At 50.5% G+C, this 22,913-nt stretch overlaps 1 protein-coding gene across 1 annotated transcript in view; it reads left to right on the top strand.

Annotated features, from left to right (window-relative positions):
• The window catches only part of Capn2 (calpain 2), a 51,364-nt gene that overhangs the window by 7,896 nt on the left and 20,555 nt on the right, over positions 1–22,913 (top strand). Inside the window, exons 3-8 of the mRNA XM_029475802.1 lie at positions 16,964–17,082; positions 17,639–17,772; positions 18,814–18,982; positions 19,778–19,861; positions 20,738–20,823; positions 22,350–22,424. Of these exons, the coding sequence (XP_029331662.1) occupies positions 16,964–17,082; positions 17,639–17,772; positions 18,814–18,982; positions 19,778–19,861; positions 20,738–20,823; positions 22,350–22,424 (667 nt within the window). The remainder of the gene's footprint in view (positions 1–16,963; positions 17,083–17,638; positions 17,773–18,813; positions 18,983–19,777; positions 19,862–20,737; positions 20,824–22,349; positions 22,425–22,913) is intronic.

The raw sequence follows: 22,913 nt of genomic DNA, 5'->3' as shown, positions 1-22,913 counted from the left end.
TGGGAGACTCAGCTTCTGGCCCTGCCTCAAATGCTCTCCCCCGCCCTCCCTATCTGTGTGTGTGTGTTCATGTGCGTGTGCATGGGCACACACAGAGGCACAGAGGTGCTCCCACCTGCATTGCAGAATGTGGTTGGCCAAGGCATGGACTCAGCACAGGAAAAGATTCTGCCCTTCTTCAGGAAGGCTGGGAAGGAAAGGCTGAACCTCACTCAGCTAGGCTGGCTCAGAGGCCAGCCACTATGCACTCTGTAACTGCTGATGAGGATGGATCCTGTGCCCAGCAGGCTCTGAGGGCCAAGTGAGAGCATATGGTTTCCAGTGCTGACACAGCTGTTCAAATGGCAGGTCTGTGATCTCTGGGCCCTTGAAGTGGGCCACTTTGGCTGCACCTTCATTTGGCTCCCAGAACACCTACCAGGCGGTGTTTAGCTGCTGGGTGCTCTTCTGGACAGTCTCCCTGTGTTTCCCTCATTAGAGATGCAGCAGGAAGGCAGCTCTGTGGGAGCTGGGGCCCTGAAGGTGGGTCTGTCTGGTCTTACTCTCTCCACACGGAGGAGCCCTTATGATTTGGGCAGGCCACCCATCTTTTGTGAATTTTGCATTCCCTTTGGAATAGGTATTGTTTGTTTGTTTGTTTCATTTTAATAGATAAAAGTTTGTGCTTTTAGAATAAATTTAGATTTACAGAAGAACCAAGGAGGTGCTGCAGAGAATCAGAACTAGTTTCCAGTCTTAATGACATCACACATGAGTGTGATACGTTTGCTACCATAGATGAACCAGTATCAGTGCATTCTCCTAAGGTCAGTGCTTCACAGAGACTCCTCAGGTTTACCCAGTGACACTTTGCATCTCAGGGTCTCTCCAGAATGCCACATTTCATCGCTGTTGTGGCCTCCAGGGCACCTCTCAACTGTGACAGCTTCTCAGTCCTGTCTTGTTCTTGTTAAACGTGCCAGTTTCAAAGAATACCAGCCAAGAATTTTGTATGATGCTCTTCTCTTAGGATTTGCAGGCATCTCTTTTAACATAATATATAGAGATGTCAAGCACAGTGGTGCATGCCTGCAATCCCAGCACTCAGGAAGCTGAGACAGGAGGATTACTACCAAGCTAACCTGATCTATGTTGCAAGACCTTACCTCAGAAACACCAAATTTAATGATGATGATAATAATAATCATAGTTGTAGTAGTAGGAAGGAGGAGGAGGAGAAAAAGTAGTAGTAGTAGTATAAGAACAAGAAGAAGGAGGAGGAGGAAAAGGAGAAGGAGAAGGAGAAGGAGAAGGAGGAGGAGGAGGAGGAGGAGGAAGAAGAAGAAGAAGAAGGAAGAAGAAGAAGAAGAAGAAGAAGAAGAAGAAGAAGAAGAAGAAGAAGAAGAAGAAGAAGAAGAAGAAGAAGAAGAAGAAGAAGAAGGCGGCATCAGTAGCAACAGCTGCCTGTAGTTTAGAAAAAAAAAAAAAAAAAAAGAAGCCATGACCAGAAAACTGGTGTGGGCTGGTTTGATGAAGAAAGCGAACCCATCCTTCTCTCCTCACGGTTCTTCTACCAGCCCCACCCCAGCCCCTATCTCTCATCCTGCCCTGCCCCATAGAGGCCCCTCCCGGAGCACTTTAGCATCTATGAGTCATGGCTTCCGCAGCTTCCTTTCTGCTGCAAACACTTGCAAAGCTGCTGTCAGCCTCCCAGATGTTTTTCCTGCTGTAGCTAAGGCAGCAGAAGCCTGGCTCTGGTGGAGGCTAAGCTGCTGTTTTTCCCAAAGCCCTCCCTGTCTTGGCCTGGCTGGCTCCAGCCTTGGACATCAGACAGCAAGGCTACAGCTCCGCCTGGTCTCCAGCTCTGTGCTTGACTGTGGTAGCAGAAGTGGTGGGAAGCCATCAGAGCTTCCAGCTATCCATGACTCTCCTCTGAAGCCGTGGCGTGCCCAGTAGGTAGCAGGGTGACAGGGCTCTAGGTCTCTGGATCAGGATATGATCTTTGGCTTGTCTGGCTTGCCACCAGCTGTCTGTGACTAGGTGCCACGCCACACCCCTGTATCGACCCAGTCACCATGTCTGAGAAGAAAGGGTTGGGTCAGATTTTCCTAAGGCCCACACTTGCAACATTCTGTGACTTTAAAATCTGTCAGCACAACTATGCCTAAGAGCAGAGTACTAAGTCAGGAACCATGCTCTCCCTCAGCTCCCACCGGTATTAGCTCTGGGAAAGCCCCTCTCCAGGGCTCCAGCAGTTAGGACTTCATGTCCTGTGAGGTCCAGTGGGATCCTGGCCACAACACTGTGTGGATGGTGAGTCCCAGGAAGAGGTGGCCTAGAAGGTGTGTAATGAAACAGACTAGACCAGCTCTGTCCCCACAGAGCACTTATCAATGATGTAAATGTCCAGCTACGCTACCCAGTATGCTAACCGCCAGCCGTGTCGCTAAGTGACACTTAAAGCGTGAGGTGTGCAACTGAGGAACTGGACTTGGTCTTCTGTTTTCTGAAGTGAGGTCTCACTGCATAGCTCACTCTCTAAATTCAAGGTCTTCCTGCCTCGCCTCGGTTTCCCACATACGAGGATTATAGGTGTGCACCGTCATGACTGGTAGAGGAACTAAACTTGTAGTTTTTATTTAAATTCCACTAAATGTGAGTATGGCAGTGGAAAGTGCAGCAGAGGGTGGAGCTTTGGTGTCCAGATTAGAGGCTAGCTCCTTAGCTCAGTCATATTGAACAGCGAGAGTGCTCTTCCATAAAATGAGTATAAAAATCCTGAAGATGAAATGGAATGATTTACAGCACACAAAAGGCTGAGACGTGGGAAAGGTTTAATAAGATCTTCAGGGAGAGTGTCAGAGGGGAGTGTGCTCAGCAGAGGTCTCATCACCCTGCCCATCTTCCATGCCTGGATAGGACCAGCATCAGCACCCAGCGTGGTGACCATGGTGTTGTCAGAGAGAGATGTGACAGAGGGGTGTGGTACTGGGGAAAGTTCTAGATTCCTCTGCTCCAGTGCATTGGAGTTGTAACGGTCACATCTTCCGGCTGTTTCCTCCCCAGAGCCAGAGGCTATTAGTGCCACACAGCCTGGGCTCCTGCACTGCACAGCCTGGGCTCCTATACCACATAGCCTGGGCTCCTACACTGCACAGCCTGGGCTCCTATACCATATAACCTGGGCTCCTATACCACACAGCCTGGGCTCCTACAACACATAGCCTGGGCTCCTGCACTGCACAGCCTGGGCTCCTGTACTGCACAGCCTGGGCTCCTACAACACACAGCCTGGGCTCCTGTGCTTGCCTCCAGCACCCTGGGACTGTTAGTCATCAGTTTTCAATTACCCATCTGTGAAGTGGGAGCCGTGAGGACATTGGAATCCTTTTTCCTTTTCCCACACAACAGGACATCTTGAGACTTCTGACTCTTAACATGCTCGTGAGACCCGGGCCTCTGGGGGTTCCTCTGTCCCTCTGGAGACCAGAGAGAACCCTTCCTCCACCATTCTGGTGTTACTCCTGCACTAGTTGCCTCAGCTCGCATTCTTTGCATCCCTCTATGTCCAGCTGGAGGAGAGGAAGGATGGCTGTTGGAGAGCAGGAGCCGCAGTGGACAACAGGAGCCCCCTCCCCTCTTCCGTGGGTGTGGGAGGCAGTGAGCTGGGGAAGGGGTGTGAGCCCCTGCGGCCTCCCCCTCACCCCTCTGCCTCTTTCAGAGAGTCCCCACAGCAGGGGAGAGAAAGATGGGATGAACTGGGGTCTTTCTTACACAAGAGAACGATGACCTTATGTTGATGAGGAGGGGCTGCGCCACAGTCCCGGCTCCTGCCCTCCCCAAGCCAGATGGAAATGAGAAGATCGCACAAATGCTGGGAACTCCCATTAGGGGAAGCCTCTTCTGGCTTGATGCCAGGCTGTGGAATGAGTAACAGCAGACCAGGCCCAGAGTGACTTATCATCACCCTGTCACAGGCATGGCTCTGGGCTGGGTGTTTCCTCTAGAGGAAACTACACAGCTAGCTCCAGGGGGACCCTAGATTGTCATTTGGGTCATTCCTTCTTATGCCTTTTAAAGTCGAGACCCTTCAGCTGTCTGAGAACTGGGGTTCTCTCCCTCTCTGGGCTGCTTAGGGCAGGAGATTGGCTTGTCCCTTCCCCCACAAGGTGCCAGGTGGGATGGAGACTGACAGTAATGGTGAAGGCAGGTATGCAGCGAGGAGCTGCTTCCATGATCTTTATTATCCATCCAGCTGAGGACCAGTGAGGGGAGGAAGGGAGCCAGCACAGGAATGAGCCACAAACCCAGCAGGACTGGAGGCAGGCTTTCTCCTGGGTACCACTCTTGACATTTGGGGCAGAGAAGTCTTGGATGGCGAAGGGGATGGGAGTCCCTTCAGGGTCTCTACAGGATACACCCAGACACCAAATTCTCTGCACAAAAGAGATTTACTACCATGGAGGGACCAGGGGATGGGGGTCGGGGGCAGAGCTGCCTCTGGATTGGGAAAAGGCAGACAGCAAGAAGCAGCAGGTGTTTTTTTGCAGGAGTGGATTTTCAAGGAGAAAAAGAGAGAGTCTGTGCTAGGTTGAATTGGTAAGTCCTGATTGGACAGATTAGCCGTTGTCACCAAATAATGATTGTTGGACCTTGGTGTTTAGTCTCGGGAATGAGTCAGTGCCTAAATAAGGGAACAGACCTTGGGGACTAGTTTTAGGGGTGTAATCTAACTGTCTAGCAAGGGAGAGGGAAGGAGGGTGGGCGAGACCTGCCTGCAATGCTTAGGCCTGCTAGAGAGCCCTTCAGTGGGGGGCAGGGGAGGGCGAGGGATGTTCTTTCGAAGTCAGCTGCATTCTGGGCCTTGCTAGAACACTCCCTCAGCTGGGTTGAGATGTTCCCAGTGTGGGAAGGATGGAAACGCCCCAGTCGGAACCACTAGCAAAGGGGTGGATTAGGGTAAAGCTGTGCACACCTAAAGCATCACAGGGTCTCGGGCACAAGGCCACAGAGGGTCACACAGTGCGGTGGTGGCCATCGAGGAGGATCCCCAGATGGGTGGCAGTGATCAGTGGTACATGCCTAACATGCCAAAGACAGCGCACACACCGCGAGGATTGCAGCAGCTTAACTGAGGCGAGATTAAGGTTACAGCAACATTGTGGCCATGGCCAGCTTGCGGGAGGGGTGTGTGTGTCAGCGTTGTTGGGATATCTGAGCACCTGGGAGAGGAGTACCAGGCTTCCCACCAGCACTGGGAGGAGCTTCAAGGGAGGAGGGGGTGGGGAGGACTTCTCTGAGTTTCTGTCAGGCCTGTCTATCTGTTTCCTCAGTTTCCCAGTTCTGGCTCCGTTCTAAAGCACTGATTGGACGTGTGTGGGAATGCATCTCCAGACCAGGGTGCCCTGTGACCTGCAGAGTGGCCGGATGTCCTGAACATCCTGATAATAGCATCTTTATTTGTTTTCTCAAACCCTTAGAGACTGCTGGTGCAGCTAAAATACAAGTGACTGATATCAGCCTGGAGGGGCTGACAGGCTGGGAGAGGCTGGTATCAGAAAGTGAAGCATTAAGAAGGAATCTCAGTCTCAACACCCCTCCTCCTCTGCGCCCCCCAAGGGGGCTGGGCAGGTCAGATTCCAAACCTACTGACCTCCCTACCCTGAGCTGTACCTATTCTCTACACCTTAGGCCCTTCCCTCTCCCCGACTCTCCTCACTCAGTCCCAGCCACCCACCCTACCACCCCACTCTTCCCTGTCCAGACCAGTGTTCACCACCATCATTAGGATCAAGTCTCTATGGCTGTCCTTAGTAGTGGTGAGCTAGCTGCCCAAGTGCCTTGACGTAGCCTAAGGCTAGGTTGGAGGGTGATAGCGCCCTCCTGCCTGAATGCACAGGGATGGGGACAGAAGAACCACAGAAAGTTAAGCACAAATGAGAAAAGTAACCATGAGAAAAGTAACCATCAAAACTTTCGAGGCACAAGGAGGCCTTTCGGGAGTGATGGAGCTGGCTGGGCTGTGTCCTGTCTCTCCCTTCCCTAAGATTAAACACCACCTTGGCCTGGGTTTGAAGTTTCTGAACGACGGGGATCTTCCTTCTCTGGGCTTGCAACTCCCTCATAGCTATGGCAGGGCTAAACTGAAGCAATGCGCGGCCAGAGTTTATCCACAGGCTGTTGCCTTCCGATGTGGTAATGCTGTGCAGAGCCCAGCATGCCCTGGTCCCCTGGGGGCTTCTCCACTTTGCATCACTTTCTTATTTGGGAAGGAAAGATGTTGATGGCTGAAGGAAATGAAAGAGAAAACACCCAACAAATATTTCATCTTTCCCTTAGTAACCCACAAACAGCTGCAAATATGAGTAACCCAGCCACAGACATCCCCTACAGTGGTACAAGGGACCCTGGCCTGGACATGGGGCGGCCACACGGTGTGCAGTGACCAGGAGTACAGCTCTGGAAATTTACTGACCATAGTCCTGAATGAATTTATCTTTTCAGAAGAGAGCCCAGAAGATTAAAGGAACCATTCATAAAGCCTGTCCTAGAGCAGGGTCTGGGGTGCCAACAGGGACCTGTTTGCAGTTTTGGGTGTGGTAGGAAGGCTGTGGGGTCTAGGGGTGCTCATAGGGGCCAGAGCAATGGGAAACAATTAGCCTTTTCATCCCAGAAGGCTAAGTGAGTCTCCAAGGCTGAGTCCAAGGTGTGGAAAAGCCCAGACTCTGGCTTTAACTGGCTTTGGCCAAACCAATTAAAATGGAGAGAGAAAGTCTGAATTTGTAGAGACCCCAAGGGCCCATGGATAAAAGGCCATCTCAGGTACCCCAGACTAGAGAGAATACCACTGATTAGTTGAGGAATAGATACATCAAGAAGTAGATGCCGGTCTGCCAAGGCAGGAGTCTCTGGGAGAACCCATCGGAAAGAAACCCATAGCATAACCACGGACTCAGGAACAGGAAGAGGCCGGCTCCTGAGACCCTTGCAACCTTGTTCTCTGTCAGGGAACCAAGCAGACAAGGGACCCCAGAGGGCCTGTGATTCTCAGGTCCAGGGCCCAGCCTAGATGGTGTAAAGAGAAACTAGATTTCCCCTGAAAATTTGGTCTAGTGAAGCAGGGAGTAGGGCTTTCTCTGTAGGGGCCCCTCTTGGCTCTTAAGCAATTATACAAATATGGCTTTGACCTCAGTGCCAGCCTTGACCTCCATATGGACCTTGACTTCAGTGTTGACCTTGACCTCTGTGTTGAGCTTAATGCCATTGCTGACCTTGACCTCAGTGCTGGCCTTGACCTCCATGTTAACTTTGACCTCAGTGCTGACCTTGACCCCCATATTGACCTTGACCTCTGTGCTGGCCTTGACCTCCATATTGACCTTGACCTCCATATTGACCTTGACTTCCATGATCCATTCCCTTTGTTTGGACAGCAGCACAAAGTGCAACTTTGGAAGCACTTCCAAAGACTTGTCCAAAATCATGAGACAGAGCTATGGCACAGCACTGTCCCCTCCCTCTCTCACTCCCACCTCAGTGACAATCCCTGCCCCTCCTCCCCAAGCCCTCTGACAGCTTCACACCTCCCAGAACAAAACTGCCAAAGGTGACTAAGGCTTGCATGGGACAAAAAGAAAGGCGGCAAAGTTCACCCAGAGTTAAGCGGCGGCAGCATCAGGACCAGACCTAGTTTCTAACCACAATTGTGTGTATCCGTCGGCCTCCAGTGGTCCAACTGGGTCTCTCTGGCTTAGTTTCTCACTACCCAGGCTGGGCCAGTGTCCGTGCCCAAAGTGACTGCTGCCCCTCCAGCCTTAGTGTCCAAGGCTCCTGGGTCATGGACTCAGTGGGCAACTGTCATGTCCGTTTTGTTTGCCTCCTGTTTAGCCAATGGGATAGAGTAGTGCCTAGGACAATGTAAGAAGGGCGGGTCACACCCAGGGAAGGAAAGGCCACAGGAAGGGAGAGCCTGGGCCAAGGAACAAAGTGAGCCGAAGCTACAGGGGGCTGAGAGGATAAAGAACCTAGAGTCTGAGGAGTCTGGAGGTGTGGTGATGAGGCTTATGGTGCCTTCTGGTACTGAAAGACAAACAGGTGTGTGTAACATGCCAGAGAAGTGAAAAACTAGAAACAGAACAGAGTAGGCCAGGTCTCAGGCAAGAGGCATGGACTCTGCCTGCAGCAAGACACACCCTGGACGGGAACCCTGGAGGACTGCACCAAAGGAAGGCAGAATTTCTTAGTGTGTCCCCAAGTAAAAGATGAAGGGGACCAGGCTGGCTGTGAGACCCTCGGCCACTCCCCTGGCCACAGTAATGTCCTTTCAGTGCTGGCTCTAGACTAGAACCCTGCCTCCCCCACCTTCCTCAAACTGTCAGTCATTTTACCTCAGAGTTTTATAACCCTAAGGTAAGCATGTGTAGCCCACGTCTGGTCTCTCTATTTGGATGGAGATATTCTATCTCTCTGTTTTATCACAGAAACAAAGTCCGGTGGGAGTAGATGACAGGGCACAGGAGGCCTCAGGGGCTCAATCTGAAGTTTTGGTGTCTTCCGGGATGATGTGAGGCAGCCTGGGTGACAGATTGGCATTCTGTGGACAATGGTCACAGGCGGCTCAGTAACCTCCGGGCTAAGCGTGGACATGGTCAGCAGCTGCCAGCTTCCACCCTGGGGAGGCACAGCCTTGGGGACTCTCATGAGTGATAAGTACTACAGTGACCTGTCTCTGACCCTTGTCCCTGCCCTTGTCCCGGGTGCTGGACAGAAGCCAGTATGAGGCTCTCCGGGCAAGAAAGGCAGACTAGAGATGGTCTGTCACAGTTGTACAGCAGCCAAGGCAGAATTTATATACACATGTGCCTCTCCATTCCCAGGGTACACAGCCAGCAGTGTAAACACAGACAGTGCAAACATGATAGTTTTAAAGAAAACCAAGCAGCTCTAAAGAAAATGCATTCCAGAGCCACATAGATGCTAGACAACTGTAATCTCGGCACTTGGGAGGCTGAGGCAGGAGGATTGCTGTAAATTTAAGACCAGTCTAGACTATTAGTGAGTTTTAGGTCAGCCTGAGTTACAGACTTACAGACTGAGACCTTAACTTAATAGAGAAAGAGAAATGTCCAGAAGGAAGAGGGAGCCCCAACCCAGAGAGAAAAGCATAAGTATGGTCAAGGGCGCTTCACTGTAGCAGATAGCTCTGGGCTGAGGGTAGAGAGAGGGTCTGTGTTCACTGTAGCAGATAGCTCTGGGCTGAGGGTAGAGAGGGTCTGTGTTCACTGTAGCAGATAGCCCTGGGCTGAGGGTAGAGAGGGTCTGTGTTCACTGTAGCAGATAGCCCTGGGCTGAGGGTAGAGAGGGTCAGCTCCCTCGCCAGCCAGCCTAGCCTAAGTAGTCCAGTGAGAAAGCCTGCCTCAAAACGCAGAGAGGACAGCACCTGAGACTGAACTGCACACACATACACAGCCTTCTGCTCTTGTGTATACACATAACACACACACACACAGGCACACTCTCCTGCTCTTGTGTATATGCACACACATGAACTCTCTGCTCTCTTGTATGCACACACACACATACATTCTTGTGTATGTCACATAACCCATACATACACACACATGCACACACATAAACATATACAGAAGACAGAGCCTTCTGCTCTCATGTAAATGCACACACATGAAAACACACATACCCAGGCACAGACACAGCTTCCTGTTATTATGTATGCACACGCATGAACACACACACACACACACACACACACCAGTTTTCCCTTTTCTATTAACTGTATCTTTATTTTTCTAGTAGGCTTGGCCTTTTGCTCTTTATATACTAAGAAAAAAAAAAGTGACCCTTGGTCTAGGCCTTAACGACATTCATTTTTCATGTTTTCTATATTCTTTTTTTTTTTTTTTTGGTTTTTCGAGACAGGGTTTCTCTGTATAGCCCTGGCTGTCCTGGAACTCACTCTGTAGACCAGGCTGGCCTCGAACTCAGAAATCCGCCTGCCTCTGCCTCCCAAGTGCTGGGATTAAAGGCGTGCGCCACCACCTGTTTTCTATATTCTTATTATTTTACTTTTTTGCTTATTGTGACTTTTACCATGTAATTTCTTTAATGCAGCTAAATTTATTATTTTAGATTTAAACAATTTTAACTTATGATTTTAAAACTTCATGACTTCTAAATTACAATCAGATAGCTAATTTCCACTCTAAGATTGTAATAGACTTCTCCCACTTTTCCTAGAATTTTCATGGATTCACATACTATGTCAAATATTACCATAATATAAAATATCCAAATACATAAGAGGACGAATTGTATGAATGGATAGTTTATTGTAGTTATAAGTGTATACATAGTATGTGTAAATATACATTTAAACTGTGTAATGATTGTTTATATATGACTATCAAACTATTCATCATTCTTTTTGTGTGACCTCCACACTTGTGGAGGTCAGAGGACAGCCTGCGGTAGTCCGTTCTCTCCTTCTGCCTTGTGAGTTCTGGGGCTCAAACCCAGATCTTAGGGGCAAGAGCCTCTGATACAGAGCCATGCCACAGCCCGTTCTTTTGCTCATCGTTTTCGACATCTTAATTCATGTCACTTTGTCACTTAGCTCTGTTGTTTAGGGTGATTTGGGGGAGGCAGCACAGCACGGAGCTTGTACTAGGCATGAGTCCAGGGGCCCAGGAACTTCCTCCCTAAGATCCAAAGTGCTAGAATCCAGGCTGCACCATGACTCTGGGCCTCTTTTAGATATTGTCCTCCGGCTGCGCCTCGTGTTTAATCTCCCCTATAAACTTAGGTGTCGACTAGATTCCAATTTTTAAAACTCTTTTGCTATTTTTATTGGGATCTCGTTGTTTATAGGCCAATTTAAGAGGAAAAGACATTTTTATGATAATGAACCTTTGTAGCTGAGAATATGGGCTACTTTAAAAAAAAGTCTTTAAAAACACAATTGTTTCAGCCTCCACAGGCTCCTGTGCAACTGTTTTAGTACACCTCAACTGCTGCCTGGGGCTCTTCTCTGAATCTCATTCTGTGGTTGGGGGCAATTGACAGAATTCTAGAACCCCCAGTGGGACTTAGTGCCACCAAGAGAGAGCCATCATCAGAGGAAGCAGGGGAAACATGCTCTGGCCTTTGATCTCCAGGTCCCCAGTGGCTAAGGCACACCAGCAGCCATAACCCCTGGGTCTACTGCTCAGGGGGCTTCTAAGCAGGTACCAGGTTGGAGGCTACAAACTAAACACAGAGGCAAGCAGAGGGGATGGACCAGGCGCCTCACCTCACCTCACCACAGTCAGCGCTCAGGCTCCAGAGACAAGTGTTTCTGCTTGAGGTAAACAGAGTAATTTGGGGACCCAAAAATAGTCCACAGAAGATGATATGCAAAGAAGCTTTGTACCTGTGTGACAACATTGATGGCTAACATGAGAGGAAGACAGGATTTGAGTAATTCAAAGTATGACACAGAGACAGTCCTTTCTCCCAGAATGGGCCGAGGTCTGAGCGACCGCCTTGTCCTCCCTCCCTCCCACCAGCATCGTCCTGTTATGACTGGAGAGCAGAGCCAAAAGCGGGCCAGTGGGGAACATAGTGTTCAAGTCTTGAGTCTCTTTCAGGTGCAGGTTAAAACCTGTGTTTTTTTTTTCCCCCAAGCCACATCCACGTGGCCACATTCCAGGGCCTCTGCCCTGGACCCTAAAGGCACCGTTTAGAGCTGTTTGCTGGAGCTAAAACAGATCAGTTGAGTCCCTTTGTGGTGGTTGAGTGAATCCACTTATCAGATCCTCCCTAACTAGACAGCTGACTTATTACCAGTCCAGGTTGTAACTGCCCCGAGCAAGTTCTGCTGAGATGGAACTGCAGGGACATCTCCAACTAGGGCACCTGCCCAGGGACAGGTCATCATGATTATCCAGAAGGGAAATGTTCCCATAAAATGCTACAGAGGAGGTGGATTCTGACCTTGGTGGGGGTAAATCAAGGATGGGTGGGGTTGAGTGAGGAGGCCGTGGTTGATAGAGTTGTCCTGCAGGCATCATGGGGATAAACTGCCCCATGCAGATGGGGCTTACAGGCAGAGTGCATGCTCTGCAGAGACGTCTCAGGTCACGTCTCAAACATCCAAGACTCCCAACACGGCTCTGAGTCCCGTGGATCTGGAAGAGGCACCAAGCCATCCGCAGAGTAGGACGTGAAAGGTGTGAAATAAAAGGTTTAAATTAGCAGACAACTGTGGTGGGTGTTCAGCAGCTGGGACGGCACCCATGGAAACTGGTGTCCACCATGAAATAGGCACTGTTTAGTGACCATGAAAGGATGAGGTACTGTGAAGATGTGTGCAAACGCTTACGCAGGCCTGGCACATGCGTAGCCTCTGAGTGTGTCAGTTGCACAATCACTGTACGGAGATTGGTGCCGGTACATTTTGTATGAATCAGTACTTTTTTTTTAACGGGTAGTGGAGCTTCCCAACTTATCACAAAATACTCTGCTGATTGGGATGAGGGAGAATGTGAAGGAATCACATATGAAATGAGATTTCAAGTGTTTCCGCCTTACTAAAAACTAAAATGTTCTCCTGCCTCTAAGGCTTCCTCACTGGGCCCGAGAGTTAGAGGAGTTGAATGTGTGACGATAAGATGTGTATGGCTCGAGCGGAGTGTATTGGGGCACACCTGGGATCTCAGCACATGGGAGTCCTGGGCAGGAGAGTTTTCAAGTTTTTGGCTAGCCTACGCTACACCGTGGGACCTTGCTTCAACACAGCAACAAGTCCAAAGTGCACATCTTTCGTTGCTTCCCGCCTTGGCTTTGATTGTAGTGTTGTCTTGGCTGTGTAATGCTAAGCTCTCACGTTGTCTTGGTGACTTACCTTGCACTGAAGAAATGATAGGCTTTGATATTTCATAAATGTGGCAGCCTGACCACATTTATGACTCCCGTGGGCGCGTCGTATGTTTGCATACAGTTGGATGCTTAGTTACTATTTGGAAGGATCGCAAAGATCAGGAAGGGTCGCCTTGTTAGAGGAGGTGGGGCTTTTGAAAAACGTTGGCTGTTAGCATATTCTTCCAAAGAGTTGAATTCAAATTTACAATTGAGTGTTCCTAGTGGGAACTGGGTAATCTTGATGAAAAGAAACTACTATCATGGTGTGATTCTGAAACAAAACCCAAGGCTTAGCTGGTTATGATAGCACATGCCTTTAATTACAGCACTAGAGAAGCAGAGGCAGGCAGAGAGCTCTGTGAGTTCAAGACCAGCCTGGTCTACGTATCAAGTTCCAAACCAGTCAGAGTCCCATAGTGAGATTGTGTCTCCAGAAAACAAAACAAGAAACGTCCCAGGGTTTGGACTCAGAGACTGTGTGTGTGTGAGACCTGCCAAATGTCTACCCCATGACCTCCTGACCTCTGGAGATAAGAGTGATGGCGGGGTTGGCCTGAGCGCTATGAGAAGTCTGAGAAAAATGCAGACTAGTCTTTGTCGGCGTTAAAGTATCGTGCAAGTGTTAGACGCCTGTTAGTGTTTACATTTCTGCTGGTAGGAGGAACACGGACTACAAGTGGAGGTGTCTGGGCTGTGCCCCTTCTAGGACGCAGAAGCTAAGCCTCTCGTTGCCCAAGGGACACTCTAGCACCGTGACCCTTTCAGAAGTGGCTGAATGGCAAGTGGTAAGGAAAGTGGTCCCCTCAGAAGGCATCCAAGATGGATAATGAGCTTGTGGGACATGGAGAAAGCCTGAAGCCACAAAGTGTGACCAATGATTTCCAGGACATGGCAAGAGCACCCTCGACTGCTGGTGGCAATGTGAGACAGGTGTGCCGGCCTAATACGAACTACAAATACAGAAATACAAACAGTGTCACTTTCCAAGGCCAGTCTTGTACACACTCAGTCACTGTTCCCTGAATAGCACGCTGATCCGCACTGACCTCTGAGATTGTGAAGGCCTGGCCCTGCACACGTGCTTGTGTTTCTGTGTTCATGCTGATGTAAAAGCACTGATGGCTGGGGCTGAGGGCATCAGAGGAAGGGAGGACGTCGGGATGGTCACTGACGGGCTCACACAGTATTAGGTATCCCCTAAGAGGATGCTCAAGATGTGATGGGACCTTACATAGAATCCGTGCAAGCTCCAGCTCAGGTCTGACTCCGTGCAGTGGAGTCCATTTTCACACCCCAGACTTTTGTCCTCCAAATGCCACAGAAAGTCTCCAGTCTGGGCAGTTAGCAAGAGTCCTAGAAAATGCAGTAAGTTCGGAGTAATCTAGAATCACAACCATTGCCAGGCTCCTATAGAGGCCTGAAGGAGAGATGGGATGAAAGGGGATGCCCCCATTACCCCAGGAGCAGCTGGTGAACTAGTCCTTCAGTTATGGAGAGTTTGAATGGCTTGGATGAGGGAGAGGCAGATCTCAGGAAACTAGAAGGTCTTTCTGAACACTGCGTCCATGGGTCCATCCAAGGTACCACACAGAGTTAGGGAAGAAAAGCACTCCCAGATAGGTACCCATCCTTACTGACCCTCAGGTCCAGCTGCTATCCAGAGCTAGAAAGGATCACCACCAGATTTCTCCAGCTCCCTAGCCTCCGTGTGTCAGAGTCTCTAGTTTGGGCCGTATAGTGACCTCAGTGACCCAAAAGGTTAGATCCCTTGGAAGTCTGACAGCCAATAAAGCCCCACCTTTAAACCTTGGGCCTGCGGCTGTGTTTGACTGTGCACAGTGGACACAGGCTAGGCCTGGTTATTCTTTAACGTGGAGACAGCGTTTGCATTGCACGTCCTCCTGGAGCTGTTGTGAGGAGTAATGACAAGAATTTGAATCTCCTAGAGAAGTAGGCAGTGTGGAGGAGGCCTGAACAAGCAATGGCTTTTGTCCACCTTCCCCCAGCAGTAAGCCGCAGGGACTTGTAACCCAGTGCGCTGGGTCAGGAAACGGGGAAATGGTCAGCCCATGTGAGGGGAATACTGTAAGCCAGGTCGTGGGGCCGAGCTTCCTCATCTCTCAGCCTTTCTTCATCAGCATTGGCAGAGTTTCATGGAGGCAAGATGATGTCAGCCCTTCAGTCTACACACATCTTCATAGACGCAATGCAGAGGCCGCCTGCCCCCGCCCCCCAAGTTCAACCGGGGATCGTTACACTTTGTTCCTGAATTCAGACACTGCCCCAGTCAGTGTTCCAGTTGTCTGGGATTAGGGACAGAGTCATAGCTTCTGAACCTTGGAGACAAGAGTCCCGGGAAGGCCCTGGTGTCACTCGGAGAACAGCAAAAGGTTGCAGCGGAAAACTACAAAGTGTGCAGTGCTCCACGACCCACGTGCAGTGCTCCACGACCCACGTGCAGTGCTCCGTGACCCACCCAATTCCAGAAGCAGCAGATTCGCTTTCTTTTGGTGACCTGCTAATTAGGGGGTCTCTGTAGTCACACACCACCCACTGCCACCATTTGTCACACAGCACAGCCCGAAGATCTGAGTGCAGTCCTGTCAGAGGGACCGCCTCTCTCAGGCTCCAGCAGGATTTGCCCAGTAGCCACCAGAATTCAGAACTCCATAAAGGGCTCAAGTATTCTAATTAACCAAGCTGGTCTCTGCGGTTATGTGGTTACCATGGCAACTGTTACTGTAGTAAACATCTTCATTCTCTTCCCAGTTCCCCCATTAAAAAAAAAGATTTATTTACTTTATGTATATGAGTACACTGTAGCTGTGAGCCATCATGTGGTTGCTGGGAATTTTGAATTCAGGACCTCTGCTCACTCTGATCGACTCAGGTTGGCCCTGGCCTAAAGATTTATTTATTATTATATCTAAGTACACTGTAGCTGTCTTTAGACAGCACCAGAAGAGGGTGTCAGATCTCATTACAGATGATTGTGAGCCGCCATGTGGTTGCTGGGATTTGAACTCAGGACCTTTGGAAGAACAGTCCGTGCTCTTAACCACTGAGCCAACTCTCCAGTTCCCCTTTATTGTTGGCTTTGGGTTTTGTTCTTTTGTTTTTGTGCTCAACAAGTCCCGGTCTGCAAACTGCCTGGAGCCGGTGCTGGACCAGGTTATTTGTAACTGTGGGATGACCATGGTGCGTACTAACGAAGCTCCTGCAGTGGGCACCGATGGGGACTGCATGCTTTAGACATACATCTTCCTTCACAAAGACCTGGCCTGAGGATCAGAGAGCCTCATCTGGTTGTCCCTGTGCCTGTACCTGCCCAGTCCCTTCCCTGTCCACACCCCAGAAGTGAGCTCTGCCTCTACCCCAGGGAAACCTCAGAGTCAGCCGGAGCTCATGCAGATCAGCTCATGGCTGTTCTGTCTGCCTTGTTGTACACTCCTGAGATCACACTGCCCTCCTCCCTTCCCCTGGATTCTACCCACACCTCGCCCTCTGTGCCCCGGCATCTCCTTCCTTGTGTTCAGCCCCTCCCCGTCTATTGCTGTATTTTCTTCCTCTCACTCAAACTCCCCTAGAAAACCTCTTTTCATTGAAGCCTCTGTTGCCCTGTCAAGTTCAGTCCGTCCATAGATGGGCATAGCTCCTGTGTATCAGGCACAGAGCTGGGCTCCAAGGACACAGTTGAGCCGCTACAAGAGTTCTGAGTTTCTCAGAGAACTAACCTCTCTTGTATCCAGCCATCCACCCAACACGGCATTTCTCCTGTAGGGAATCCATCAAAATATCCATTTTATCTGAGATTTGAGATAAAAGGTTAAAAAGCTTCCTTTTATGATAGCAAGTGAGAGATGATATTTTTTAAAGACGTGCATGTGGCTTTGGACACACAGACTGAGTGATCTATCCCACCAGACCAGGTGACCTGTCCCTTAGTTGAGGGACTGTCTGAAACACCATTCTGTCTACTCCAGGGTTCTAAGCACCCAGCTGTAGGAACAAGACTTCACATCCTCTGGGAACTAAGACCTGACCAGAGCTCTTCGCTTTGTGTTCTCAGGGGACTGCTGGCTGCTGGCTGCCATCGCCTCCCTCACCTTGAATGAGGAAATCCTGGCTCGGGTTGTGCCTCCGGATCAGAGCTTCCAGGAAAACTACGCAGGCATCTTCCACTTCCAGGTAAGTTCATGCTTGGCCGAGGCACTTCCTTGCCCTGGCTCAGGGGCTCAGCAGATGCCTCTGGGCTGGGCTTTCTCCTCCGCTCCCCACTCCCTGGTAGTTTGAAAGCTCTGGAGATCATTTCTGTTCTGCAAAGGATGCTGGAAGAGAGAGACAAGATTTTCCCAACTTGCCCACCCTGTGGAATCCCATCAGAACGGTGGGGAGTTGGGATGGAGGTGGTCCACGGAGGTAGATCATGGTGTACAGGAAGTAATATGTTCAGGAAGTAATCCCCTAGTTTTTTTTAATGTTTATTATTTGAGATTTGAGATAAAAGGTTAAAAAGCTTCCTTTTAAGATCGCAAGTGAGAGATGATATTTTTAAAAGACGTGCACGTGGCTTTGGACACACAGATGAGCTCTGCTGACTTCTTGCTTGGTGGGACACACACTTAACATAGGACACCAAAGAGCATCATGGGAACTGACAGCAAGGGGCTGGGCTGGGGAGAGCCAGATGAGGCCAAGGCTCAGAGTCCCAGTGCCACCCTATCTTGTCCCTCTTGCCCTGCAGTTCTGGCAGTATGGCGAGTGGGTGGAGGTGGTGGTGGACGACAGGCTGCCCACAAAGGACGGGGAGCTGCTCTTTGTGCATTCAGCTGAAGGGAGTGAGTTCTGGAGTGCCCTTCTGGAGAAAGCCTATGCCAAGTAAGTAACCACACCCTTCCCCAACACCCCATCTTGCCTCTGCTGCCCTGGACTCCAAAACAGCGGGAGCTATTTCGGGGACTGTTTTGAATAGACATTCTGTTCTATAAAAGGATGACTTTGGCCCAAATTTGGCTCTTAATTCAAGGAGGTAATATGGGTATGGCGGCTGGTCACATGATGTACTGGTACAGGACAGTCATTGCTCTTTTTGAGCAAGTGAACTGAAACATTCTGGGGCTGACTGCTCTGGCCTTGAGAAGGAACTCTGCTCCTCTGATGGGCCCCCCTTGCCTCTTAGCTGAAAAGGCCAAAAGCTTCTGCCAGTGGGCAAAGCTACCCATTGCAGAGGTAGAAAAACTGTAGAAACTCACCCAGAATAAATCAGGTGGTTGGTAAGAATGGCTTCCTGGTTCTAGTCCTAGCTGTGTATCACCCAGCTGGCCCAAAGTCGTGCTGGGTCCACCCCGAATGTCAGCCCTCTGCAGCGGGAGCCTCAGGTGCTGGTGCTGCTGGTGCTGCTGGTGCTGCTGGTGCTGCTGGTGCTGCTGGTGCACTCACTGCATTAAGATGGAGCTAGAGGGTTTAGGATCTCTACAACACCAAGCCAGACACTGGGGCAGGCAGGGGGACTTCATGTTCTTAACCAAGAGAACTTGGGGCATAGAGCTCAGGGCATGACCACAGGAACCTGCTGTGCGCTTTTTGGGAAACTGGGTTCATTACTGAAGTGTCTCCAGCCAACCTCTGTGTCAGGGCTAGAGCCAACACCAGAGGCTGGATCAGAACATCATTAAGTCATTCCAGAACATCACTAAATCCTTCCTGGTTTCGTACAAATTCTAAAGCATGTTGTAGCCACAGAGGAGAATAACTAGAGGGATCGTGCCTTGCCTTCCTGGGCACCCCAAGTTGGAGACAAAGACAAGGAAGATAAAAGCAGAGGACCCCATGAGCTCCCAAGTGGGGGATCTGAGTTGGAGTGGGGTGGCATTTTCAGGGATGAAGGCTCCCTGTTGCAGCATGAATTCCCTCCTTCAGGATCAATGGGTGCTATGAAGCACTCTCAGGGGGTGCCACCACGGAAGGCTTTGAAGACTTCACGGGAGGCATTGCTGAGTGGTATGAGCTGAGGAAGCCTCCTCCCAACTTGTTCAAGATCATCCAGAAGGCTTTGGAGAAAGGTTCCCTGCTTGGCTGCTCTATCGATGTAAGTCTCCATCACCCTCGGCAAGTACTTAAGTCCAACGCCACCCAGGGCCCAGAAGCTCCTTGCCCAGGGTCACCAGGCAATAGCTCTCTAGGGGGCGCCTTTGATACAGTAACAGTGCCTCCAGTCCTTCATCCCCATCCCACTTCCCATTCTAACTGTGCTGTATCACGCCACTCACAGAGCGCAGGTTACAAAAAGCCCCCCATCCCCCTTCTGCTGGTCTTGACACCTTGTCCGGCACCTGCAGGGCTGTTTGAGCAGCCCTGCAACCTCTCCTCACTCTGTCCCAGTGCTGGTGGGTCCTGGAGAAGACGCCAGGAAGTACCAGAAGGATCTGTTTCTTCAAAATAGCTTTGCAGGCAAACAAACCTCACCAGGGAGACGGAAAGTGAGCCTGGTCCAGGCCCCAGGAGTTTCCCCAAGCTGTGCCCAAAGGATGGGAAAGGAGGGGCTCTAAGGAATTGGCAACCCAATACATGGATTCTGAAGTTAAAAAGTCGCCGTCAGTTCAACTTAGCTGGGCGGAGTAGGGGGTTGCAGAATCACAGCATCTTGGCTACAGTTGCCACTTGGGTGTCTGTCATTAGACCTCCCACAGACCCTTGTCTCAAAGGTGACTCATCTGGGGTGGGGGCCGTGCGCCAACTTGCTTCCTGGTGATCAGCAACTAAAAGTTGCTGGCAGGATGAATGCTAAGAATTTTCCAGACTAGGCCCGGGTGCCTTGTGCATCTTTCTGGGCCATTTGTATCCAGGATGGAGCAGCTGCCACCTACTGTCCTTGTGTTTGCAGATCACCAGCGCTGCAGATTCTGAGGCCGTTACGTACCAGAAGTTGGTGAAAGGACATGCGTACTCCGTCACCGGAGCCGAGGAGGTACGGCTCCTGCTAGCACGTGGCTGTCCGGGGGTGGGGCCTCCAGGGCGGCAGCTGCCTGGCGCGCGCTGCCCCCTGCTGGTCACAGCGGCAGCTACAGGCGTTCTTTTACTCTTTGGATCAGCTTTAAAAACAAAACCCAAACCCAGAACTTCCTATTTTACACTCTTCAAATTACTGTTCGTGGGGCGTGGTAGCTCACACCTGAAATCCTAGCCTCTGTTTCTCAAGGGCTAGGATTTTCTAAAAATATACTTTTTTAAATGTGTATTTTAACGTGGCTAACTTTTACCGCACATGCTGTCTCCATAAAAATGGCTGGGTTTTTTTTTTCCCCCAGCCATTTACAAGTAAGCTGCAGGTATGGTGGGCCTGTCATCCCAGCCTTCGGAGCCTAGACAGGAGGGTAACCCAATGAAACCTTGTCAAAACAACAAACAACAACAACAACCACCCAAACAGCATCTTCCTTTTCACCCAACATCTTAAGCAACTGAGAACGCGTCTCTGAGAGCCTGTGACAGAAGTGCCATCTGCTACAGTTAGTTAACGGATGTTTAGCTCTAACACCCCAACCACAGACACTGTTGGTGTCTCCCGCTGCTGACAAAAATTAAAGGGCCCAGTCTTTAGAACCAGCTCCTGAGAGCTTTAATTCTCATGTCACTGGCTTCCCCGGAACTTGGGGAGCGAGCTCCTGGGTACTTGGAGTTTAATTATGATTTTCCAAAGCTGTCCAGCAGTGATCTGAGGGTCAAGGCCGTTCCAGCTTCCATGATCCTCCTCCACCCACTTGTCTGAAGTGGGGGTGTCCAAGCCCCTCCAAGCCTGCATGTCCCTTAGCCCCTCTCTCCTTTCTTTCATTGGATCCTTCAGGTTGAAAGTTCAGGAAGCCTGCAGAAATTGATCCGCATCAGGAATCCCTGGGGACAAGTCGAGTGGACCGGGAAGTGGAATGACAAGTGAGAAGGGAACAGGGTGGGTGGGCCCCGGGTGGGTGGGCCCCGGGTGGGTGGGCCCCGGGTGGGTGGGCCCCGGGAGCGCACATCCTACAGGGAGGGCGGAGGAGGGCCAAGGGGTGGGGCCAGAGAGCACACACCCTACATGGAGGGCTGAGGAGGGCTAGCTGAAGCTCAGAGAGGTGGCACTGTGGGCAGTGCCAAGAAATGAGGTCCTGAGGTCACTCCTCACACCGCGTGGGCCCCAGGCCTGTGACTCGCTAAGGGGTTTTGCAAACAGGTCACCACTCAGCACTGGGGAGCCATGGCCTGGCCCAGGCCTCCAGCGGGGCACATTCTTTCCTACCTCACGGTCAGGTCCGTGGTCCCTCCTTCCTTTTCCAGCTCACGTTCACTCTGCTATTGGGCCCTCTGGGGGAAAACACACCCCACAGGCTAGTGAGATGGCCTAGCAGGCATCACTTGGCGCCAAGCCTGATGCCTGGGACCCACGTGGAGGAAAGAACCTGCTAACCACAAGTCGTCCTCTAACCTTCAAAAAAGCACTGTGTGGGCTGGTGAGATGGCTCAGTGGGTAAGAGCACCCGACTGCTCTTCTGAAGGTCCAGAGTTCTAATCCCAGCAACCACATGGTGGCTCACAACCATCCGTAACGAGATCTGGCGCCCTTTTCTGGAGTGTCTGAAGACAGCTACAGTGTACTTACATATAATAAATAAATCTTAAAAAAAAAAAAGAAAAACAAAACAAAAAAGCACTGTGGCAGAGCACACCATCACCCTGCTGGAATATTCGAGGGGGCACACACACTCTCGCGTGCGCGCACACACATACACACACACACACACACACACACACACGTACACACAATTAAGTGTAAACAAAAAATAAAGGAATAAAAGGCACCGTCATCCTAATAAATCAAGGACATGAACTGTGTGCCAAGAGCAGGAATGAGCCTGTTGATCCCCAGGGCTTTCCTGTAGCTGTTAAGCTTCAACCCTCTGGGACAAAAGCTCCTTTGAGCCGCTCCACCTGGTCCCTCCACTCTTTCCCAGAAGCGCTTTCCCTTCCTCTACCCCTTTTCTGGCTTGTTCCAGGCGGCCCTAGCCTCAGCAGAGGACCGCCTATGGGCAGACTTCCTTCCGGGTTGCTCTGGGGGTGGTCCTTGGTGGATTTCCAGTTGCCCCTAAAAGAGCTGCCAGGAGCATCGTCCCTGACACAGCAATGCTCCTCCATCCCTTGATGGTGGGCCTTGCTCATTTTTACTCTTCTATCCACCGTGTTCCAGGAGAGCGTGACCTCTCCCCTAGCTCCCTGCACAAGCTTCTGTGCTTCTTAGATTATGTTTTGTGTTTCTCCACGGGGTCTGGATGCAGGTGGGAGAATCCTTTCCTTTCTAAGGTGTGGGCCCTCGGAAGGTAGTAAAAGTGGGTGTGTTCTGAGCCTCAACCTTTGGGGACTGTGGAGAGACATGGTCATTACCACACACTGATTCCTAAGGCCTCTCTTCTTGCTTCGCTTTCCAGTTGCCCCAGCTGGAACACGGTTGACCCAGAAGTAAGGGCAAATCTAACAGAACGGCAGGAGGATGGAGAATTCTGGTAAGGCAGCAGGGGCTGCAGGGACATTCCTAACCAGACCACCAGTCAGAAATGCGTTCAACACACTGAGGACGTGTGGTAGGGCAACCTGGCTTTGCTGCTCTTTATGCATTTAAGTCCCAAGCAGGTGGCGCGCCTCTGTAATCTTAGCTCTCTAAAACTTGAGGAAGAAGGCTCTCAAACTGGAGACCAAGCTGCATAGCCTTGGCTATCAAGAAAGAACCTGTTTCCAACAAAGAAAAAAAAAAAAAACTCTATATGATCCTAAACAGCTTTTAAATCTCTTCAATTTGTTCATCTCAGCTGTGGGGTTAACACTCAGCAATTTCACAAGGGCTGAGAGGAATTCCTTCAGAAATGTTTAGACCCCAAGAGAAAACAGAGAAAGATGAGACCTTTTCTTCCATCAGTCTCTAAAGAGAGATCCTTGGCTCATTAAGAAACCAACTCTAAGCCGGGCGGTGGTGGTGCACGCCTTTAATCCCAGCA

This window comes from Mus caroli, chromosome 1 (assembly GCF_900094665.2).
Source record: "Mus caroli chromosome 1, CAROLI_EIJ_v1.1, whole genome shotgun sequence".
Taxonomy (NCBI): domain Eukaryota; kingdom Metazoa; phylum Chordata; class Mammalia; order Rodentia; family Muridae; genus Mus; species Mus caroli.
Note: the sequence above shows the minus strand (reverse complement) of the source record. Positions and strands in the feature narration are given on the sequence as shown.